At 47.4% G+C, this 22,627-nt stretch overlaps 1 protein-coding gene across 1 annotated transcript; it reads left to right on the top strand.

Annotated features, from left to right (window-relative positions):
• Nucleotides 1–238: 238 nt before the first annotated feature.
• LOC133624903 (rho-related GTP-binding protein RhoB) lies at nt 239–2,625 on the top strand. Its single transcript, XM_061990032.1, has one exon. It carries the CDS (start codon nt 535–537, stop codon nt 1,123–1,125), a length of 591 nt encoding a protein of 196 aa, XP_061846016.1. The 5' UTR covers nt 239–534; the 3' UTR covers nt 1,126–2,625.
• The last annotated feature ends 20,002 nt before the right edge of the window (nt 2,626–22,627 follow it).

Raw genomic sequence — 22,627 nt, forward strand, 5'->3', positions numbered from 1 at the left:
TGCACAGCCCGCGCCCCGGTCTCGACCTCGCCCCGCCGCGGGCCGATGGCCGCGCGCACCCCGCTCACCGCCGCCCCCCCATCCTCCTCCGCCTCTCCGCGCCCCTCCTCCGGCCCGCAGCTCCCACCAATCGCGCCGCTCTGCGCCGGGGATGACATCACTCCCTGTGTGCCCATTGGCCGGCTATATTAAGAAAGTCGCGAGCGCCTTTAAATAGCGGCGCCGGGCAGGAGTTTGCGGCAGTGGCGGAGCCGTTGGAGGTAGCGGCGGTAGTTGCAGGTGTGGGTCCCCTGTGAAGGGTCGGGCCGTTCGGGACCAGCGGCGCAGGATTGCGGCCGTAGCGCTGCCCTGAGGCAAGGGACGGAGGCGCGGTGTCGGTGCGGAGAGAGAGCAGGGAGCGCCCGCCTGGCTGCGCGGGCCCGGCTCGCCACGGTGCCCTGTGAGAAGCGAGAGGAAGGGGGAGGCGGCGGCCGCGGAGAGGAGGGCGCTGCCATCGTCCTGCTGCACGGCAAGGCCAGCTTGGCGAGCCTGGCCATGGCCGCCATCCGCAAGAAGCTCGTGGTGGTGGGAGACGGTGCTTGTGGCAAGACTTGCCTCCTCATCGTCTTCAGCAAGGACGAGTTTCCCGAGGTCTACGTGCCCACCGTCTTTGAGAACTACGTGGCTGACATCGAGGTGGATGGCAAGCAGGTGGAGCTGGCGCTGTGGGACACAGCTGGCCAGGAGGACTATGACCGCCTGCGCCCACTCTCATACCCGGACACCGACGTGATCCTCATGTGTTTCTCTGTGGACAGTCCAGACTCGCTGGAGAACATCCCGGAGAAGTGGGTGCCCGAAGTCAAGCACTTCTGCCCCAACGTCCCCATCATCCTGGTGGCCAACAAGAAAGACCTGCGCAACGATGAGCATGTGCGTAACGAGCTGGCCCGCATGAAGCAGGAGCCGGTGCGCACGGAGGACGGCCGTGCCATGGCCATTCGCATCCAGGCTTACGACTACCTGGAGTGCTCGGCCAAGACCAAGGAGGGTGTCCGGGAGGTCTTCGAGACTGCCACCCGCGCAGCCTTGCAGAAGCGCTACGGCACCCAGAACGGCTGCATCAACTGCTGCAAAGTCCTATAGGGTGCTGTGGGAGCGTGGCGCTGGGCACGGCGCCGGGTCACCTGTTGGCAGGCGAGAGGAGCTGGGTTATGCACGCACATGGCACCCGCCTGCCCCCTCCGCGGGGGATGGCGGTCGGTCAGGGTGGGGGCCAAGGCGGGGGCACGCTCCCTCAGCTTTGGCCGAAAAGGATTGTGCTGGCTCGGCTGTGGGGAGGGGGGGAGGGAATTGCATGCTCTGAGTCTTAGGAATAAAGTGGGGAGAAGCCTTCTCCTACTATCTGCCCCTGTGAGTTAATCACAGGCTCTCGACAACAGAAGGCTGCTGAGACTGGACTGAGCAACCGTTGCACTCAGCTCTTCCCCTCTGCCTGCCACCTGCTGCTCCCAGCCCCCAGACAGCCTCCTCTCTTTTGCCAGAGGAGCGCGGTAGAGCTGAGACGCTGGAAAGGATTTCTGCCTCCTGCCTGCATGTGCCTCCCCCCCCCAGGCAGGCTGGGGAAGGGGGCTGCATTTCCTAGGCTGCCTGCAGCATCCTCACCTCTCCCACAGACGTTTCAGCCTGAGCCTGACCTGCTGTGGAAGTTAGTGCCCTGAAGACTGTGACTGGGAGGGGAGGATCATCCCAAGTGAAGCCTGTATATATCTTACCTTTTCTGTCTTGTGCAAACTGGGGTAGTGCAGGGGGTGCTTATTTAAAGTGAAGTGGGGAGGGAGTGCCCAGCTGGGGCCTGTGTTGTGCAAAGGAACTTGTCCTGAGTGACTGATGCCTGCTAATAATGTGAGCCTTGAACTGACTCCAGCTGCAGAAGCCACCAGGCTGGAAAGTAAATCTGAACTGCTCTGTCCTCCTTGCTGGACATACTCCTCCCGAGGGACACGGCAGGAGGAGCAAGGGGGAAGGGAGTGATTCTGCCATATTATGATCTTGGTGCCTGCTCCTTCCCTTAATGTTGTCTTCTGCAAGTATGTTGATTTGGGTTTATTTAAAAGTTTATATTCAAAAGAAGTTACTTTGCACAACTTGGTGGGTTGTTTTTAAGTTAAACGCTCAATGCACTTGCCATCTGCGTACAACACTGTAGCATTGGAAACATTCTCACTCAGTAACCTCATCTTGGTCTTGTTTTAAATTGATTTCAACATGAGATAGACTAAAACCACTTTATCTTTTTTGCCTTGGAGAAAAAAAAAGTGTGAAAGCAGCTGTTCTTCATGCAGTGAGTACATCAGACTTCAGTACTGAAGGGCAATTTAAAGAATCTAGGTTTATTTAAAACTTATTTTCACAGGGTAGCCAGCCCAGGTGAAAATAAGTCTTGTGTTTCTCTGGTTCAGAGAACAAATGTATCCATTTATGCTTGTTTACTTTTCTCCCTCTTCCCTCAACAGTGGTACTGAGACTGTTTTTTTGTTTTTAATAAACTGACATGGCAAAAACTGAGATGTATATGATGTTTACATAAAATTATGAACTGTGTATGCAGTTTTTTATGTAAAGTATTAAAAGAGTCTATGCTGACACTTGTGAGAGCAGTGTTGTAATTCCTGGAGGCTGTCCTTGGTTTGCAACAGTACATCAGGCTGGTGTTGAATCTGACCAGAGTTTGCTTCCTGCCTGCAAGTGCTCCTATTTGTTTTTTCTCCACTGGCTGAAATACCTGTCTGCCAGCTTTTGAAGGATGGTGGGGTTATTTTGTTTTGAGGGAGCTGCTTCCTTTTTTTTTCTCAGTACAGATGTTGTGAGGAGGGAGCTTGGTGTTCAAGGTGGTGGCTAATCCAGCATTGCTGCTCTGAAGCACAAGGAGCCTCTGTATTTGGTCTGGGCTCAGGTGCCTTCACAGGCACTTCCCTTTGGCAAGGGGCTGGGCAGAAAACAGAAGTGCCAGAGGCAGCAGTGCTGATGTCTCAAGTTTGTGTCGGTGACCTCCCTTTTGCTTGGGGCTGATGCCTGCGCTGGGGAAGCAGGAGGCTCCTAAGCTGCCTAGCTCCATTCCTGAATTGCCGGCCTCAGTAATCCCCACAGCAATGTGAAAGCTTGGCCTCTCTGTGCCAAGCACCCAGCAGGGCCTGCTGCCTGCCCCATCCTCCCCAGCTCTCCTGGTCTCTGCCCCAGCAGGAGCCCTGCAGGTCCTGCCTGCAGCAGCGGCTCCTGGCAGCAGAGGTGGTCTGCTGCGCAATGCTTTCCGGGATTTCCAGTGAACAATAAGATTCCAGTATTTCTTTGGTTTATACCCTCCTCCCGGCCCCCCAACCCCCCTCACTTAAGTACTTACAAGGAAAATCTCAGGACAGTTCTATGTTTTCATAAATCCTCCTGACTTTTTGAAGAGGTGTAAGAAAGGAGTTGAGCCTTTTTGCTTTTCTAGCCTATGGATATCTGCTTAGGGTGTGCTGGATTGTTCAGAAATGTTAACAATTACCAAAGCAAACAAAACACGTTCAGTGGCTTTTACCTATTCTGTCACAGAGGGCTCTGCCAGCTGCCAACTGAAAGTTGATGCAGGCTTTTTTGATAGAATAACACAGAAATAGAGGTCCTCTTGTTTGCCGACTGGAAAATCAATCAGAAATGGGATGGAAATACCTGAGTTTGCATTTTGAAGGCTTCAAATGCTACGGTACATGCTCAGTCAATGCCGTGAATTTATTGTGCCGTTTCCTCTGATCTTTAGTGGAAGTTAGTGGCATTTTCCTGTAGGCAATTAGCCAGGATTTCTTAAAAGGTGCCTAAGGATTTAAATTCTCCAGATATTCAAAGGGTCAGTTTTTTATCTTCAATTTGAGAACCCTAGAATCACTTTTTGGTCCTGAAACATCCTTTGAAAACAAATCTCAGTTTTGGATGTTTAAAGGGCCAATGCCAAAGACCTCCTCCTTGCCAAGGCACTCAGAAGCCCAGCTCTATACAGCATAGCACTCTTCTGGGCAACCTCAGCCAGCGATGTTAAAATCGGCTCTGGAAACTTTTCCCAACTGATTGCAATAGCTGCAAAACTTATAAATTCTGTTAGACTACAGCAATAACTAATCTTCTCAAAACCCCAAAGGAGAAAGCATTAATATTTGTATTTTATACACTGGGAAATGAGTTAGCATTGCATCTCTATAATTAACTATACCAATATTTTCCACTAAGATGCTTACAAGGTAATTACATTCATTATTTCCAGTTGGACCTTTGCCCAAGTCAGGGCTCCAGCATCTGGCTCAAGGGGGAGAAGCTGCAAGAAAACACATTTCAGTCTTAACTAAGTGTGACCTTTTTCTGCTGCTTGTGAAGCTGTGACTAAGGCAACAGAGTGAGATCACTGTGTGGGAGTCCACCCGTCACGGTTGGATGTTGAGATCAGGGCCGTAACTCATTTTGCTGTGTGCCACATTGCCACGGCTGCTCATTGGTGTCACTGCTTTGGTGGAGGGCTGGGTGGATGGGCCAAGGCCAACTGTATGAGGTTCAACAAAGCCAAGTGCTGGGTCCTGCACCTGGGCAACAACAGCTCCATGCAACACTACAGGCTTGGGGCAGAGTGGCTGGAAGGCTGTCCTGCAGAAAAAGACCTGGGGGTATTAATCAACAGCCCGTTGAACATGAGCCAGCAGTGTGCCCAGGGGGCCAAGAAAGCTAATGGCATCCTGGCCTGGATCAGAAATAGTGTGGCCAGAAGGACCAGCAAAGTGATTGTGTCCCTGTACTGAGCAGTGGACACACTCCAGGTGTGTCCAGTTCTGTGCCTCTCACTACAAGAGGGATGTTGAGGTGCTGGAGCATGTCCAGAGATGGGCAACAAAGCTGGGGAAGGGTCTGGAGCGTAAGTCTTATAAGGAGTGACTGAGGGAGCTGGGGGTGTTTAATCTGGAGGAGGCTGAGGAGAGACGTGATCACTCTCTACAACTACCTGAAAGGGGAGTTGTAGTGGGGTGGGGGTTGATCTCTTCTCCCAAGCTACAAGCGATAGGACAAGTGGAAATGGACTCAAATTGCACCAGGAGAAGTTTAAAGTGGAGATTAGGGAAAACTTTTTCCCTGAGAGGGTTGTTAAGCACTGACACAGGCTTCCCCTGGAGGTAGTGGAGTTCCCATCTCTGGAAATATTTAAAAAACCATGTAGCTGAGGTGCTGAGGGCCATGGTTTAGTGGTAGACTAGGCAGTGTGAGGCTAGTGGTTGAACCTGATGATCTTAAAGGTCTTTTCAACCAACAGATTCTATGATTCTATGATTGTATGAGGGGGACAGGAGGTGTGACTCATCCCACCCTGTTTGACTCAGCCATACTTACACAGCCAGGCTGACTCCCCAGGGCCACACTGGCTGTGGTGTGAGGAAGTCATGTTGACCAACTCCACCCCATATCTGCATCTGTCCAAGCCTGCCCACCACCAGGCCAGCCATGTGCCTGAGCTCAGGGTAAGCCATTCCATGACCCCACACCATGCACTCTAGGTAGAGGATTGGTTTCATTCAGGTCTTTCCTTGGTTGTCTTCCTCTGCTCCCTGAGCTCATATTCATCTGTTCCCAGACTGTCTTCTGTAACCTTTCAATAGACAAGGCAGCACTGAGCTTGTTAGAGCATCAAAGGAAAGTCACAAGCAATTCATCTCACAGTCTGCATGCACGTGGCTGGGCACGCAGGGAGTGTCCCGGCTGTGCCCACATGCCTGCTCTGTTTTCTTCAGCTGAGGAGAGGTTGCACCTTCCCTTACTCTTGTTCAGGCCAAGTTCAACATCTGCAAAAGGTGGGAGCCAGAGCTCCATGAGGTGAGTTTACTCTGTAATGGCACCAGTGCCTCCTTAGCAGCAAATCCTGGAAATGTAGAAAAACCTCTCAGAAAGGCCCATTCATCTCTATAATTCTCTGTTGAGGTAAGGAGGCCACTTGTGCACTGCTACTTAGAGACCGGATTCAACCCTCTGACAAGTGTGAAAGCATCTTATCTGAGAAATCTGAAAGTGAAGCCACCCAGGGAAGGTCAGTACCACCTTCTGCCCTTCTGAGATACAGCAAGAGCAGCCAAGAGTAGTCCTTGCATCATCAAATAGAGACTCTGTTTAGAAAGTACACTCCATAGGGTATGCCAAACAAAGGATAAGTCATCTTTGGTGGAAGAAAGAAGTCAGTGAAGATCCTGACAGTTTTGGCAAAACAGTTTTTAATCCACTTTTTATGCATTGGAATTAAACTGCATGGTTTTGGTGATTTTTAACTCTCATGCAAATCCACATACTACAGTGGAGTTGTGTGTGAGCAAGCAGGTGCAGAGTTTGAAGCAATGTCCTCTCATATGTCTTTCAAGTTTTGGAGCAATAACTTAATTTAGCTCCATTTGCCTTACACTGTCTGAAACAAGTTGCAAGTCTATTTTAGCAATTCAGAAAAGAATTTACACAAAGTCCCTCCAGCAAGAGAAAAAAAAAAAGTTCTTTCAGGAAGCCTGCAAGTATTTTACTAGAGTCAGGGTCGCTAACTGTAATTCACTCACAGATTTTATTCCTTGACTGCAGAAAGTTAAAAATGCCCACTTTGATCCTCCAGATTTTAGTGGACTAATGAATCAAGTTGTTTTGGTTTTGCTGGTTCTGTAACAATATCTATTAATAAATAGAAATCACATGAATAATCCACTGAGCTAACCATAAAGGCTGTATCTAAGACAAGCCATTTGCCATTGCAGCTCGGAAAACCTGTTTGCAGCTCCATCTGACCCAGTGTATGCGTGAAGATATGGGGCCTGCAGGGAGCCTTCCTCACTGTTAGGCAGCCAGCAGACATCGTGAGGTGGAGAAAGCTGGTAAGCATCTACTGCAAGGAGGCTTCTGGAGAAAGGTTTAGATCTGTTCTTTGAGAAATCTCTTAGTAACCTTGGGAAGGTGCTTATGGACATCTTTAGATGTGGAGTTCAAGGAAAGGAAGGATTTCATCTCACTTCAGCAGTCTCAGAATTATGTATCTCATCTAAGCTAATTGTCCAAGGTCCCTTTACAGCCAGGAAACAGAAGCAGACATTCTAGGGGCCCTCTCTCCACTGCATGGGGATAGATGGCCTCACTGTGTGGATGGGTTTGCAGATGAAGCTGTGTGAGATGGGCTCTGCTGACACCGCCGACTGCTCACCTCCCACCAGGTTGGCTCACACCACTGCCACTCTGTTCCCACCAGCAGCACTCACCCCCTCCACTTTCACCTGACTGAAAGGGAGGTGTTTGAACTACATACACTGTTTCCATGCTCTGGTCAATCCTGAGGAGGAGCAGGGTACAGTCCCATCCAGTTCCTCTGCCAGGCTGGTGAGCTGAGCTGGATTGATGTGGGGCTCATCCAGCACTGGTGCTGGCATTGGACGAGGCAGGCAGGGGAGTGTGGGAAAAGTTTGTTTAGGAAGGGTGTCTGAGCAACTTGCTACAGCTGGGTGAGCAATACCAGAGAGGGCAGATCAGAGTGAGGTGGTTTGTGAGGATGGTTGTAGCCTCATTGGCAGGCTTAGGATCTGGAGGCCATGTGCATGTGGCCTATATGAATGATGTGAGAGACGTTGGAACAGGCTGCCCAGAGAAGCTGTGGATGCCAGAACATTGGCAGTGTTCAAGGCCAGGCTGGACGAAGCTTTGAGCAACCTGATCTAGTGAAAGATGTCCCTGCCCTAGGCAGGGTGGTTGGACTAGATGACTTTTAAAGGTCCCTTCAAACCTGAACCACACTATGGTTCTATGATTCTATGTCCTTAAGCACTTTGAGTGAGTAGCCTGAATGGACATTTTCTTCAATGCCAACTAGAGGAAGGGAATGTGTTGTGTTTCCACTTTTTCTTCAGGTTTGAGCCCTCTACCCCTTGAATATTTTTTCCAAGTTCATATTGAGAGCAAGGAGTTTTCTTCAGGTTTGCTCCCAGTGACAGCGGTAAGGGCACAGTATCTGGTAAGCAGCAGATAGATAGATTAAGTTTTGTGGCCACTCTCACCCTGTGCAGAAGGACAGACCTCTCTCCAGTTCTTCAGAGGGTCCACAGAGCAAGAGGCTCATGGTTACTTGTACGAGATGCCTGTATGTGTCACCAGTGTATTATCCAGCCATATTTCAGCAGCAAGTACCACTTGGTATAACTACAGGCATCTCTGCTTTTCTCACATGACTGAAGTCTCAAACTGATGTTGAAAGGTGAAGTGTAAGAGTGAGGGTTAAAACTGGAGGCATTGATGGGATACTCACACTGAACTGTAGCAGCAGAGCAGGAAGATCAGATTGGGGCCTACAACACATACTAAATGTATGTGTACACTTTTTCCCTAGTTTGCTAATCTGTTTGGGTTTTTGTGTGCATGCTAAATCTTGCACCTAAGTAAAGGGGACCAGTGGGTGGCATTTTGTGCTAAATGCTTAATTCCATTGCTTGTAGGTCATTCATCCTCTTCTGCATGCAAAGCTTGATGTGTCAGGGCTAGAGATAGGAATTTGGAAACAAAGTGGATTTGCTGGTGGGCTTATTAGCATGATAATGTTCCCTTCCCTCCCAGGAAGGGGGTGGTGGTGGTGGTGGTGGTGGTGTGTGGCAATTCCTGGAGCCACCAAGGGCTCTGGAGAGGCTGGGGGGGAGGTCTCTTCCAGGGCTGGAAGAGCCTTTTCTTCAGCTCCTAAGCTTTTGTGCAGTGGTTTTGTTTTGTTTTATTAATACAATGAGGTTTGACCCTACAGTCCTTGCTCAGGGGAGCTCTTCTGTTTGACTGCTGAGCTGGGACCGCAGAACCAGGTCCTGCTTTCCAGGATTATCTGGGATTTGATGGCAACAGACTGACCCTTCCTGGTGACAGCCATGAAAATAGAGTGAGTTTTAGACCAAGGCTGTTCAGAAGGTATGTGCAGAGCATGATGTAGTCACACTATCTGTGTAAAAATAATTAAAAAATTGTAAATCCAAGCTTCTGCATTCAAGATTCTTATAGGAATAAATGGACCTCAGCCCAGAAGATATTGAAGAACATCACTGCCTGGTGTGAAAGTGTAACTTAATGTCAGTCATAGAAAGAAGAATATTTGTAATTTGGGTTGTTTTTGTTTTTGTTTTTTTTCTTCTTTTGTTTAAATTCTGAGGAGAAATTAATCTGTATGTTTCAGGCTTAAACCAGCCATGCCCTCATGAGTGGCCAAAAGAAACTCCAAATTTCAGGCTATACCTAATTCAGTTTTATTTTCTCTGACAGTCAGGTGGGAGGGAAACTAAAGGTGCCAACATCTAGAGTACCAAGGAGACTTAATGGAGAGAGAGCTTATCTTAAAACAGCCTTGTACCAACCTGTCTTCCTAAGGGGAGGGAATGGGCAGGAAGATGCCTATCACTCCCATGTTTGCTCTTTATGGAAGAGTTCCCAAACAAGGCACCCTTCAGCTAGGGATAGAAAAAGACCTCACTCCCTCTTGATGGTAAATAAGACACTCTGCATTGATGGAGATTGCTGCATTTCACTCAGAACAAGACCAAGGATTAACCAGAATGAGATGCTGGCATGACAAAGGCACACAGAGAGCAGTGAAAACTGCAAATTGTAGTAATTTCCTTGCAGCTAGGAATTTAGCAAAGGTGTGCCTAATGCCTGAGCTCCTTGCTAACAGCCTACCTTGGCTCTCACACACCGGTGGCTTCTCCTCCTGGGTGGGCTCACTGATTTAACACTGTCATGTGAAATTCAGAGCAACTGTTCTCCGCCTGCATTTAGCTGGGAGGATTTCAGACTGGAAGAAGGACTTTGGTGCCTGAGGGCTGTCTTTTCCAGCTCTGTCACTGGTTTTACTAAAAAGCCATGCCTCCTCTGCACATTCTTCATCCAAGAATGTTCTTAATTCTTTATTGTGCTGGGGAAGCAGCTAGAGAGTGACATGATGCTTCACATGCATGCTTAGACTGACATGGCTATAGCAGTGGTACTATGTATTCCAAGCCATCAGTTTCAGCCACTTTTTATCCTCTTTAGTGTAACCATATATTAAAAACTTAAACTTCTGAAATGTTACATGTCCTATACTAGACAAAGGAATAAGCTGTGCATATTTCTTCCATGTGATCATGAGAAACTGGTGTCCACAGTCATTTAATGGAGTTGAAGCCTGGCCTTTGAGCTCAGGGTATTTGACAGGTTTAGGTCTGTTCCTCAGCACACCCCTGCAGAAATGCCCATTGAAGGTTTCTTTCCTAGCTTGGCCCCTGATTGACTGCAGCCCACACCCTTCTGAAGTCTGTGCAGATGCTGTGGGTCCTGTGTGGGTGCTGGTGGGTGCCTTTGGGGCCAGCCCCGCTCCTGTCTTGAGGGCACGTTGCCATGCAGAGCTGGGGACTGCTGCACAAGCACCTCACAGTGAGATGGGATGTCCCTGTACCATATAGCAGTCAAGGTGTGAATAATGTATTGATCCACTCTGCTGGTGATACTAAGCTTCTGAAGCCTCCTTTAAACTTTGGGATTCATATTGGTTTATCTCAGGAGGTCAATTTATCAGCATAATGATCCCATTATCAGCATTGCTGGGTGACTATTGTGGCACTGGTAAAACTCCCCATCCAATTTGGAACCACACAGTCCTTTGCAGATTATCCCCTTCCAAGTAGACTCCTGCTCTTATCCATGTGGAAAACTGTGCCAGTGGGATGAGAACGGGAGGGTGGAAGCACCATCCCGCTCCTCGGCGGGCAGCAGCCGGCTGGCCTGGAGCCACGCTTAAACTGGGGACGCAGCTCAAGCTGCACTGGCTGAAATTTCACTGCCACAGTTTCTTGTTTCTCATTTTGCTCCTTTGATCCGTTCAAGAAGGATCAAGTTTCAGGGGAAAATCAGCCAGGACAAGCCGCAGAGGGCTAGAATTACTGGAGTGCAAAGAAGCAGGGCAAGACAAGACAGGCTTCAGGCTGCAGCCGGTCCTTACTCCACTGTAGCTTGATCCCGGGACTGATGGAAAGCCACATCGGCTGCTCTCATTGTTGAAGATACAGATGTTTAAAATTAAAAGCAATTGTTTATTAGACATTCCCAGATGGCTGTTTCATCGTCACACACCGGTCTCAGAACTCGCAGCTCTTCCACTGTCAGACCGTGTTAATTTTGTACATGAATGGTTTTAATAAACCCAAGGAAAATATGCATTGCCACGTGCTAATTTGGCAAGGCAATCCAGCAGACACACTTTAAATATTAACAAGAAAAAGCACCCCAGAAGGTGTGTACGTGCCAATATTTGCTGGATTAGTGGATGAAACGAATGGGGGAGGTAGTAGCAGTGGGGCTGTGGGGGTGGTGGGCTTTTCCAGCCCTGGAGAGTGAACTGGCTACGACTCGCCTCTTGGCATCACTTACTGGCTGCTCTGTGAGATGAAGCAGAGGCTGTACACAGTCTTGAATCGCTGGCTTCCCAAACCTACTGCCAGCAAACTGAAGCAAATTCAAGTCAAGGTCATGAAAAGATTGCTTTCCCGTCCAGGAAAATTTGTTGGACAATGTATTAATTTGAGTCTTTATTAAATGATGATAATAATATTGTCCTTAGAGCCAGTGTGTGCTGCTGTTGTTGTTGTTGGGCAGGTACAACCGAATCACCTTTTAAGACTTTGTCCACCCGAGGTAAAGCCCTGGTGAATTTGAGTCTGTAAGATGTATTTCTGGGTGAGGGAAGTGTTGCAAATCAGGTTATAGAGGTGTCTCAGCAATGCTATAGATTGCACACATGGGTGATATTTTTTCTAGACAAAAGGTAAGTCAACAAAATCATATGTAATTAGCTAAGTTAATGGGATTTCATCCATAATATCATCAGGATCTAAATTTTACAGAATTTGTGACTTCCATATCTGTTCTGCAGAATTTCCTGACACCTCTCATAAAGCTCTTCAGCCTTTTTTATATTTTAAACAACTCTAATTAGGCAACTTGTGCTTGGAAATGATGCTATAAAAATAATTAATAGCCCTGAAGTGAAAAAAACCCCTCCAAACCACAAAAACCATCGGTTCTCAAGAAACCATTAGATGTTTTTAGCAAAAATGTCCCACTGTGAAAGGCATCATGCCAGTGCTCAGCCACGCTGTCTGAACTACTGTGGTGCTCTCAGACCCGTTCCCAGCAAGTTGAGTCCCTTGGCTAAGGGTTGTAGCTCCTAGAAAGTAGCAGTATTGTGTTTCCTAATGATGCTTCATTTACTGAGGGGTTTGTTAACCCCTTCTCTGTGACCCCTTCCCTTCCCTGTGACCCAAAGCTCTTTCACCGAGATGGTGGGCTGTGTCTCTTTGGAGCAGAGCACTTGAATGACAAAGCCCAGCCCATGGTGAGAGCCAGGGTGGTTGTTTTTCTTTTCTATAACTGGATGAGTTATTTACCACCGAGTGATCAACCAGAAGCTTCTTGTGAATCCAGAAGAAATTCATGGTAGTATTTGACCTCAATTATGTCAATGTTAGCCCACCCTTGGACCAGGTGACCTACTGAGGTCCTTCCAGCCTAAATTACACTGGTTCTGTACGGTGAGGGTTAGTTGTCACTCACAAAGGTGAGAGACATTTTTCACCTATTGTTCCCTGGGTAGATCTATGTCCAGACCTCTATGTTCAGATCTCTTCTCTTTGAATGACAGCTTTGATACCATGGTGACTCTCCTACCCACCATGCTACAGCTTATATGTGTAGTCACCAGGCCTAGGTGATTGAAAGTGACCTCTTTCCATCCTGGTAAATTCTGAAGCCATAAACTGAGGGATGATGAGTGAGTTGCACAGGTGAAACAAGGACCAAAGTATCCAGTTTTCACCCATGTGAGGGCTACAGAGAAACATCTCTCTTATGAGGAAGTGCTGCAAGACTTGGAGCTGTCTAGCCTGGAGAAGAGAAGACTGAGGGGGAACATCGTCGTCAACACTTATAAGTACCTAAAGGGTGGATGTCAGGCGGATGGGATGACACTTTTTTCTCTAGTGTCCAGCAACAGGACAAGGGGTAATGGACAGAAGATGGAACACAGGATGTTCCACTTAAATACAAGGAAAAACTTCTTTCCTGTGAGGGTGATGGAGCCCTGGCACAGGCTGCCCAGGGAGGATGTGGAGTCTCCTTCTCTGGAGGTTTCCAAACTGACCTGGAAGTGTTCCTGTGTGACCAGATCGAGGGGAACCTGCTTTAGTAGGGAGCTGGACTGGATGATCTCTAGAGTTCCCTTCTAACCCCTACCATTCTGTGATTCTATGTGAGACACGAGATGAGTGAACTGAGGTGTTAGTACAGAGGAGAGGACCTTCCCCCATCTTGCTTTGTCCACTGAGAAGAGCTTCTCCAGACTGGTGGCTGTGCATGGCAGTGGGAGGATGTTTCCTTACTGACTCAAACTGGGGTTTGAGGCTGGGATTGCTCCATGACTTGTGCTCTTGCACCTACTTCTATACAGCTCTACCAGGGGCCTTTTGTGCTTGTACGTCACAACAGATAGTGTTTGCAGAAGAGGTGAAGCAGGAAGCTCCATGGTGGTGGCCAGAGCCTCTTCCACAGCCCATATAGCTGACAGTGCTGAGCCAGTGCCTGGGCACCCACTGAGTTGCCCAAGCTCCTTGCAGCCAGGAGCACACATTGATTTCTATGTAAGTAGAGCCTGGGTGACTCCCCATTGCTGATGTGTAAATACAGCTGTGATTCCTGACAAACTGAGACATAGTGCACAATGCTTTTGTCTTCTGAATGACAGCTAGGCACCCAGTGAAATCTTGATTGCTGCTTTGCCAAGTAATACCATTTTTACCACGTTTTCCTGCTCAGTGTGCAGTGCTGATAGCATTCCGACTGTCCCTGTGTCTGCACAGGGATCCATGTGCTCGGGTCATGGCTCTAGCTCTTGTGTTGCCCTGTCAGAGGGACAAGACCACATGGAATATCAATCATACAGCGTATACAGAGGTCAGGACTGTCCCCTAGTCCAACCCTGGTCCTGTGTGCAGACCTTGACTGAATCCTCACTGGGCTATCTGTGTGCTCTCTCCACCAGGGCTTGCTAATCCCCTGTGGTTTTCCCATGTTATCAAAGTCCCTCTGAAGTCATCCAGATTTTAATTTTTCTTTTTCTGACCTCTACTTCTGGCATTAGAAAGCTGCTCTGAGCATCACCTCCCTGCACTTGAAATCTGATCTCCAGCCTGTTTGTTGCTAATAGATGATCATTTATTAACATGCCAAGATTAATGAACCTTTTCCCTGGTATAGGAAAACCATATTGCTGAATTACTGAACACATATATTTCCTGTCGGTACAAAGTGAGAGGAGTTGTTGGATCAAGTCAGTTCTTAAATGGGAATCATTTAAGACTCTGTGCTGAGAAGGCTGTGTTTGTCACTGAGATTCATGTCTTGCTCGTGCACTTCCCAGTCGATTCTGTCTGACTCTGACTGTTGTCCCTCATTCCACTCTTCATAAAGGAGTCTGACTTTTTTAGGAAGAAGGTAAATGTCCTTTGTCCTGGTGAGCACCTGAATTTGGATCCTTTCCTAAGTGTTCTTGGAAGAATCAGAGCCTGATGGATGCCTCTGCTTTTACAGATACAAATTTTTCAACTGGATTTCTCCTGTGGAGAACTTTTAGTCCCTGTTTTTCTCTTGAGCATCTCATAGGGAGATTCATCATCCCCGTGATGCAGCAGCACGTGTGCAACATTTCCCAGTGTAAGTACGAGCAGGCAAGGAACTATTAATTTTGAGTGTTATCCCCAGTCTTTCTTTTGGCTTCACGTGGAACCTGCGTTTACCTGCATTTGACGAAGCTTTTGTCACGGGGAACAGACACAAATATAACACATTCCCCTGCTGCCAGAGAAGGCAACCAGACTCAGGCATGATTTTGGGGGGATAACTGAGACTCTCCCCCCCAGATGCAGGAGCATGTGCAGGTGAGGATGCAGCATGGGTGAGCACAGCTCCAGAGCTTGTCTGAGCAGCATTAAGTTGATCTGAGGATGCCCCATGTTCCCGAACCCCTCTCATTGCCTTCCCCTCAAATAATGCCTCTTGCCAGCAGTGTGACCAAACCAGAGGCAAGGAAGGTGAGAGGGAGCTGAGTCACTGTTGATTCTCATGCTCAGTCCATTTTTTGTGGCCACAACTGATTTATTTTCCATAGCTGTCAGTCACAGAAAGCAGCTTTGTTTTGCTGTTTTAAATGAGGAAGGAAAAGAGTCGGTGAAAGCCTGCAACTGCCTATTAGTGATTAGGACTGATGGAGCTAGACTGCGTCTGCAGAACATTTATTCCTCCTACACCTTCAGTAACTCAGCTTTGTGCTGCGAGATCAACAAATGACTCTTCCAAAACTGTGCTGTCAAGCCCGAGGTGTGTGTCCTCTCCCCACTCAGCCTGTAGTCACTACTGTAACAAAGGGATGCTTCCTAGGGGAGTTCATGGATTTAAGCATGTGTAGGGTACTGCTTGTGTTTCAAGCTTGCTCAACAGTTTAAATAGCCTCAGAAGCAGTTCCTATGAGCTTTCTAAAAAAAAAAAAAACTATATATATTTAGCAGGGGAAAATATTCAGCCTCTGTAAAGCCAGCAGTATTCTTGCTGAGCTGGAAAGGATTATCAGGCAGGCAGTACAACAAGCAGTGAGCAGCTGGTACAGAGGGGATGTGGGGATGCCCTCCTTTCACATCAAACGTGTCATGCCTACCAAACTCTCAAACTGCCTGGTAACTGGATAAGAATTGTCACCTTTATCTGCATCTCTGCATCTCTCCACAGACATTAGCTGCACTGTTCCTGCCCTTCACCTGTGTAATTTTTGGATAGCTGAAGAAACGCTTAGCTCTCCTTCTTCATGTTTTCACTCCTGTAGATAAGAAGTAAATGAAGCCGAAGAGTTTCCAGGGACACCTGATTCTTCCTTCTCCTCATATTCGTTTATAGTTGACTCACAAAGGATTTTTTTCCCCCTCTCAGTATTTCTTCTCCTTTTTATGACCAAGTGCCATCTGTTTACAGGACCCAGAAAATGTGAGGCAAAGAAAATACCACCATGTTCATCAAATGAACAGCCTGAGAGGTGCTGGACTTGTGTCTGTCCATCTTACACTTACATGAATTGTCACAACTGCTTTTCTTCCTTTCAGGCTCTTTAAATCATGTCCTCGCTGTTTCTTACTGCACACAACACATACAGAGCTATCTTGATCCATAGTAACCTCAATTTGGCAGCTAAATATTTAACAGTCAGCATATTTTTTTGTCATATATCTTGTATTTCATGGGATTACCCAAAATTGGGATTTCTACACAGTCTATTTAGTCCAGGATGTGGTTTTAGGGTCTCTGGGGCTATCACTGAGACGTGGACTCTGACACGGCAGCTTGCTCTGAGGACTCAGTGGGAGGGCTTGACACTTTGGAAGGGGTTTTCTGACGAAAACCTTTTTCTCAGGAGAAAGAAGCTTCATGTGAGATATCTCCTCAGTCTTTTCATGCCTTTAGGCTGGAGGGCTAGTGTTCCTTGTAATTGTTTCTTACTATCATTCTCCCAATATCTGCAGCCACTCTGAACATCTGCTCTACCCTGCATCCTCCTGGGCAGACCTGGCTCAAACACTCTTCTAGGATTAGTTTCATGTGAAAACTACATGGGACAAGGAGGTGATTTAGGAATAGCACTGAAATAGCACTGTCAGTGCAGCTCCCTCCCACACCACAGCACATTTATGGCTGCATCACTGCTTCTGCAGTGCAGGCTTTATATTTCTTTTGGAGTGCCAATTTTTGTGTGCAGACAAGGCAAAGGGCCTGGCTCCGAAACACCTGTGGTACTCAGTTAATTACATGTGATGTGGAAAGCGTTTCTTCCTATGCTTTCAGTCCCCTCTGCACCCTTTGCTTTTGTGTCCTGAGAGTTTAATGGCTGCTCAGCTCGTGGCCCTTGATGGGGATCAGAGGTTGCCATCAAAAGCTGTCTTCAGGCATAGGCATCTGGGGCAGCAGCTGCTGAGGCAGAGAAAAGTCATCATACCGAGCTGCCTTCCTTAGTCTCCAGCCAAAAAATGTCAAGAGGGTTTAGCTGGGGAGCAGAGAACAGTCAGAGCCAGCACCAGCAACACTGCAGGCTCAAACTCACTTCCCTGCTCCCTGATGTTGTAGGGTTTCCTCACAGGTCTCTCTCCTTTCCTGTCACCCCAAACTCCTCTCACCCTTTCTCTGGAAGGGACAGCCCAAGCCTCGGTTTTTCCTTCTCCTACAGGCAAAATTCAGCTGTTCCAACATCTGCCCAGATGCTCCATTGCAAACTGATAGCCTGAAGTTCTGTTGAAGCAAGAACTAAACTTTCTCGGTAAGCATCGTAAGGCAACTAAAACCCTACAGTTTGACCTTGCTTAATGTTTTATATAAGTTCCTTTCAGACAGGAAAAGCATGGCCTACTAGTGTGTTGCTGCATAGTGTCAGGACCTCTCTGCTCTGCTCCTGGGCTTGCTGCTAGTTTACTTGGGCAAAACACTTCATCCCTTCAGGTCCACTTTCTCCTTGCACAATTTTTACTGTTCCCATCAGTTCAAGTGATACGTAGGAAAACTGGTGTCTAATTTTTTGGAGGGCCCAACGTAAAACATGGTTGAAAACATTTAGTAGTTAATATATTAACTATTAATTAATCTATTATGAGCTGATATATCGAAGTTAGAAGAAATTATCCTAACTGTATCTTTCTGGTGTCTAGGCCACTATGGGTGCAGCAATGCTCCTGCTCCTGCATGCATCTCTCTTGCTTCTCTGCAGCCCTAACAGCACAGTGACATTATAAAGGCACTGCAAAACCCAGACAGGCTTGCTGCTGCTGGACAAGGACTCATACTCCTCTGTGAGAAACATTAGGACTCAGGAAACCTGTATGGAAATATTTATACCATGTCTCCTTCCTGGGAGGGAGAGAAACCTATTTCTGAATACCACAGATCAGAAATAGCTCATCTCTGAAGGTGAAAAGGTATAAACTTGTATTTGGGGAATACTGCATGACTGGAGTCACATGAGAAGGCAACTAGCAGTGGGTAGAGCCAGTGCAGACTCTTCCGCCTCTTAGAGACTTCAGGGCCAGATTCTGCTCCCTTTGTTCAGTGCGAAAACCTGACTCAAATATAAGGAAAGCAGAGTCTGAACATTCATTTTGGATTTCACCTCTTTTTTGTTCATTTAACTAGATCTGTAATAGGCCCTGAATGTTCCCTGGAGGGCAATCTGAAAGGTTTTAGGTGCTGATGAGAAGTGACAGACCTGCAACTGGTGATCAAAATGAATACTCAGGGCTGTGGTGGCTTCAGCCTGCATTTGTGACAGTGAGTGAAATTATGCATTGCATACTTACTGCCTTTCAGTATGCTTTCAGCTGTGCCATTATTGACTTGGACCAAAGTAGCCCTTTAGGCAAGGGCTGATGGCCATTTTCACAATTCTGTCTTTTAATCATCACCAGCTTATAAATCCCTCCTTCAGAGGCTGAACCTGCTGGAAAGATTTCCAAGGAGCTGACAGAAATGTTTTATAAAGTGGCCCCTCTTTTCTCCTGGGGAATTACAACCCTATAAGTCTTCATTTTACTTGACATTCCAATTTGCAGCTTCGATGCCACAAGAAGTGCCTTGGTTTTCAGTTTAGTGATGAAACTTGTGATATGGCAAGTGTAACAGAAAAATGAAGATCTGTAAAGGCCTAGTTAAGCTTTTCTTTGCTAATGTACATAGCCAGACAGGAAGAAAAACCTCTCTTCAGCTGAGATATTTAGATATATACCAACTGTCAAATATGAAAGCCATGGAAACACAATGGTGGTGTGTGGCTGCAAACACCGCGGTGAGCCCCGAGAAGTGTGATTGCAGTCTGATGGTCTACTCCAACCCTTGTCCGCATATACTCAGCACTGGTGAGGCTGCACCTTGGATACTGTGCTCAGTTCTGGGCCAGTCACTACAAAGTACATTGAGGTGCTGGAGCATGTCCACAGATGAAGCTGGTGAAGGGTCTGGAGCACAAAGTCTGATGAGGAGCAGCTGAGGGAACTGGGGGTATTTAGGCTGGAGAAGAGGAGGCTGAAGGGAGACATGATCACTCTGCACAACTACCTGAAATGGGAGTTGTAGTGAGGTGGAGGTTGGTCTCTTCTCCCAAGTAACAAGTGCTAGGACAAGAGGAAGTGGGCTCAAGTTGTGTCAGAGGGGGTTTAGGTTTGAGATTAGGAAGAATTTTTTCACTGAGAGGGTTCTTAGACAGTGGCACAGGCTGCCCAGGGAGGTGGTGGAGTTCCCATCCCCAAAGATATTTAAAAGCTGTGATAAATGATGTAGCGAGGGATATGATTTAGTAATGGGCTTGGCAGTGTGAGGTTTGTGGTTGGACTTGATCTTAAAGGTCTTTTCCAACTGAAAAGATTCCGTGACTCTATGATTCTTTGGCCACCTGCATATGATGGTGGTCTGAGAACAGGAGAAGAAGGTGTCCCTCGGCCAGGTTGTCTCCTTCCCTTACTTAGGTGGCCATGGTTTGCAGGGGCTGGTGCAGCAGCCTCTGCTTCATGACCATCCAACACAGCTTGATCTCTGCCACGCTCATCTAATTTCTTCTCAGTCCTCTTCTTGCAGCCCAATTCTCGTGTGCGCTGTCTCATCTTTGCCTACGGAAGTGACTGCCTTGCAGTCTCAGCAAGGATTTGCCATTGCTCTGATGTGTTTTCATGCCCCTGCTAAACATGCCCCTGTGGTAAGGCAATCCCGATCCAATGTCCAATTGCTTGGTAGACATCTAAGAACAATATATCACAAATACAGATGCTCTGTTGGGTTGGATTGATCATAACAGTGGGGAAAAGGAAAGTATAGAAAGCTTTGTGCTTTGCTATCCTGTTTTAATCTTCTGACTGTGGGAGTGAGTGCCCTGTATACCAGCTAGAAGAGCTGGACTTTGCCAGAGTGCAGCTGGAGAGACCAAAGCTTCACTCATTTGGAGCACTTTTTGCTCCTCCATTTAGAGGGCTTTCCTCAGACCTAGGTGGCTTTGCCAAAAATGTTGCAGTTACACAACCATGGCTGCAAATGAATAACTATCTGCCTTCCTGGCCTGAGGGATTCATTTATTTTAATCTCGACTCCTCTTCAGTCCTCTGAAATTTTTACAGTGAATGACACCTAAACTGAATAGGAGATAAGCTTAATTGTGTGTGAAAATGAGCTCCTAAAGCAAGATTTTCCCAAGAAGCCCAAGAGCTGGACATCTAGGGGCTTGCCTCTCCATCACTTGGCATTGGGGTGGTTTGTTACCTTAACTAACAAGGGATAGGATTTGACTGGATCCACAAAATCCTGGTCTCTCCTGCAGTAGCCCTGGGCTGCTATAAGCCAGCTGGAAGGAAGGAACATCCTACTATACTTCTGTATTATTTTCTTCTCAGCCACTGGCAAATGAGAGACCCATAAGGGCTGACTTTCTTGTCAAAGAGAGGATGTCTGGAAGGTGGTTGTGCCATGAATGGAGATTTAATCTTTTCCCCTTTGTTCATGTAATAAGGAGAAATCAATGCGTGGAAACATCCCCTTTCCTTCACCTCTTGAATCCCTAATTTCAAACCTGCAGAAGGCTTTTTAGGGATTCCTTGCTATCAACAGTGGCATTTGGGATCATGTATTGGGACAAAACAATTTATCTTGGTATTGGCTTTGCCCTTTGTTTTAAGGCTGTCTGACACAGGAACAGCACCAGTGCAGACGGTCCTTGCAAAAATGATCCCTCTTAGCAGAGGTGCTTTCTTCAGCAGGCAAAGGGAGCTATAATGCTACTCTGACTGGTAAATTCTGTATTGGATGAGAGAAAGGGTTGACACACTGTAACTCTCCCTAACCCTGTCATCCCTCCACTCACATATACCAAGCCTTTAAGTAGCAGAGATATCTGCTACCCAGCTGAGACCTTTATTTCTCCAGATTATCGTTATTTTCTGCTATGCAGAAGACATAGCAGGAGTAACCTTAGCAACTAAATGCCAAAAGAGCCAAGAGTGGGAAATCATAAGGACACACGTGCTGGGGACCTTGTCCCAAAAGTACCCCTTGCATTTTCTGTGCTCTTTACCTTCTGTCTACTGTTTCCCCCAAGGTATGGCTCGAAACAATGAAACATTAAAACTGGGATAACACTTCAGTTTTCTTTTATCTCTGCTTCCACAGTCTGAAGGAGGAAGCTGTTGTGAGCTGAGGTCACAGGACTGAATCTGGTAGCTCTTTGCCTGTACCAGTCATTGCTGTCTTTGCTTCCCTTAACAAAGGCTGGTGGTGCACCAAGGAGGCTGTGTCAGGAGGCAGCGTGCCTTTTAAAACTCTTCAGACTCATTGACGTGGCTGATGATTTACGTGCATGTGCTCAAGTGCTAAATGACCTTCCTCTAGCTTTTGAAATGTGGTGAATGAATAACCATCTCTCACCTGGGCAGGGCAGCAGACTTTGTGCTATGCTGAGAGCAAGACTGAGACCCAGTCAGGCATCTCCAGCATTAAGGTGACATGAAAGCAGCCTTTCACCCTCTGACAGCAACCCTAAAAACTTGTCTTCATGCCTGCTCCTGAAAACCCATAGAGCTGATTTTCAGTGCTTTTGGTGCCTGCTGAGCCGTCAGCCCCTCTGCTCTCTCAGTCTAGGCTGAAGGTGAAACCATCCAGATCTCTCGGCTCAACCCTCGATGAGCCTTCAAGGAGCACTCATTTGAGGCAACAGGACAGAGCTGAGTCTCAGCCCTAAAAATGAGGGGAAGGTGTCCACTAACAAGCCAGTGCTGTCAGCCATGGCAAAACTCCTAAGAAAGGGGGAAATTGTGGCTTCATTTTCAACACAACATTTGTGTTTGTGCATTCAGGGCTGAATCTCCATCTTTGGGTGGTCACACAATGTGCTAGTTGTATGTACACCTGTAAGGGATGAATTTACCTGCTGCTATGGCGGAATCAGTAGGCAGATGGGTCTGTCTTTCTGGGAAAAGGCAGCATTTTCACATGGTCACAATTACATGAGATTGTCGCTGCCTCCAGGTTCCCTGCAAGCTTTAGAGTGCTGGATCCCCCAGCCTACCGACCCTCTGCTGTCTGGATCTGCTGAGGCAGATTCCTCCCAGCCAAAGTATGTTCCTGCTATTACATGCAGTGAATATGGCACTTAGGACCAAGAGATGCCTTAAACAGCCCTATGAGCTGCTGAACTTACACTGATGTGAGAGCCCTGTCTTTAAGGGCAGGTGACACACGAGAGCTTTGCCAAGTGGTTGTCCTGAGAACGATAAGTCCTGGGTGCAACAAGGAGGGAGGGCACCCACCTTCCCCCTGCCAGCATCAGCCAGCTGCAGATTGTTTTGTGCTGCCGAGTGTGCTGAGGGCCTCATAGAGATCTACTAGGACAGAAACGGCTCACTCACCACATACGGTTACTGGCAGAACAGACAGGACTGCTCAACTTGGGGAAGAAAACAAAACCAAACTAATCTACCACCAACCAAAACCAGAACAAATG

This window comes from Colius striatus, chromosome 2 (genome assembly GCF_028858725.1).
Source record: "Colius striatus isolate bColStr4 chromosome 2, bColStr4.1.hap1, whole genome shotgun sequence".
Classification (NCBI taxonomy): domain Eukaryota; kingdom Metazoa; phylum Chordata; class Aves; order Coliiformes; family Coliidae; genus Colius; species Colius striatus.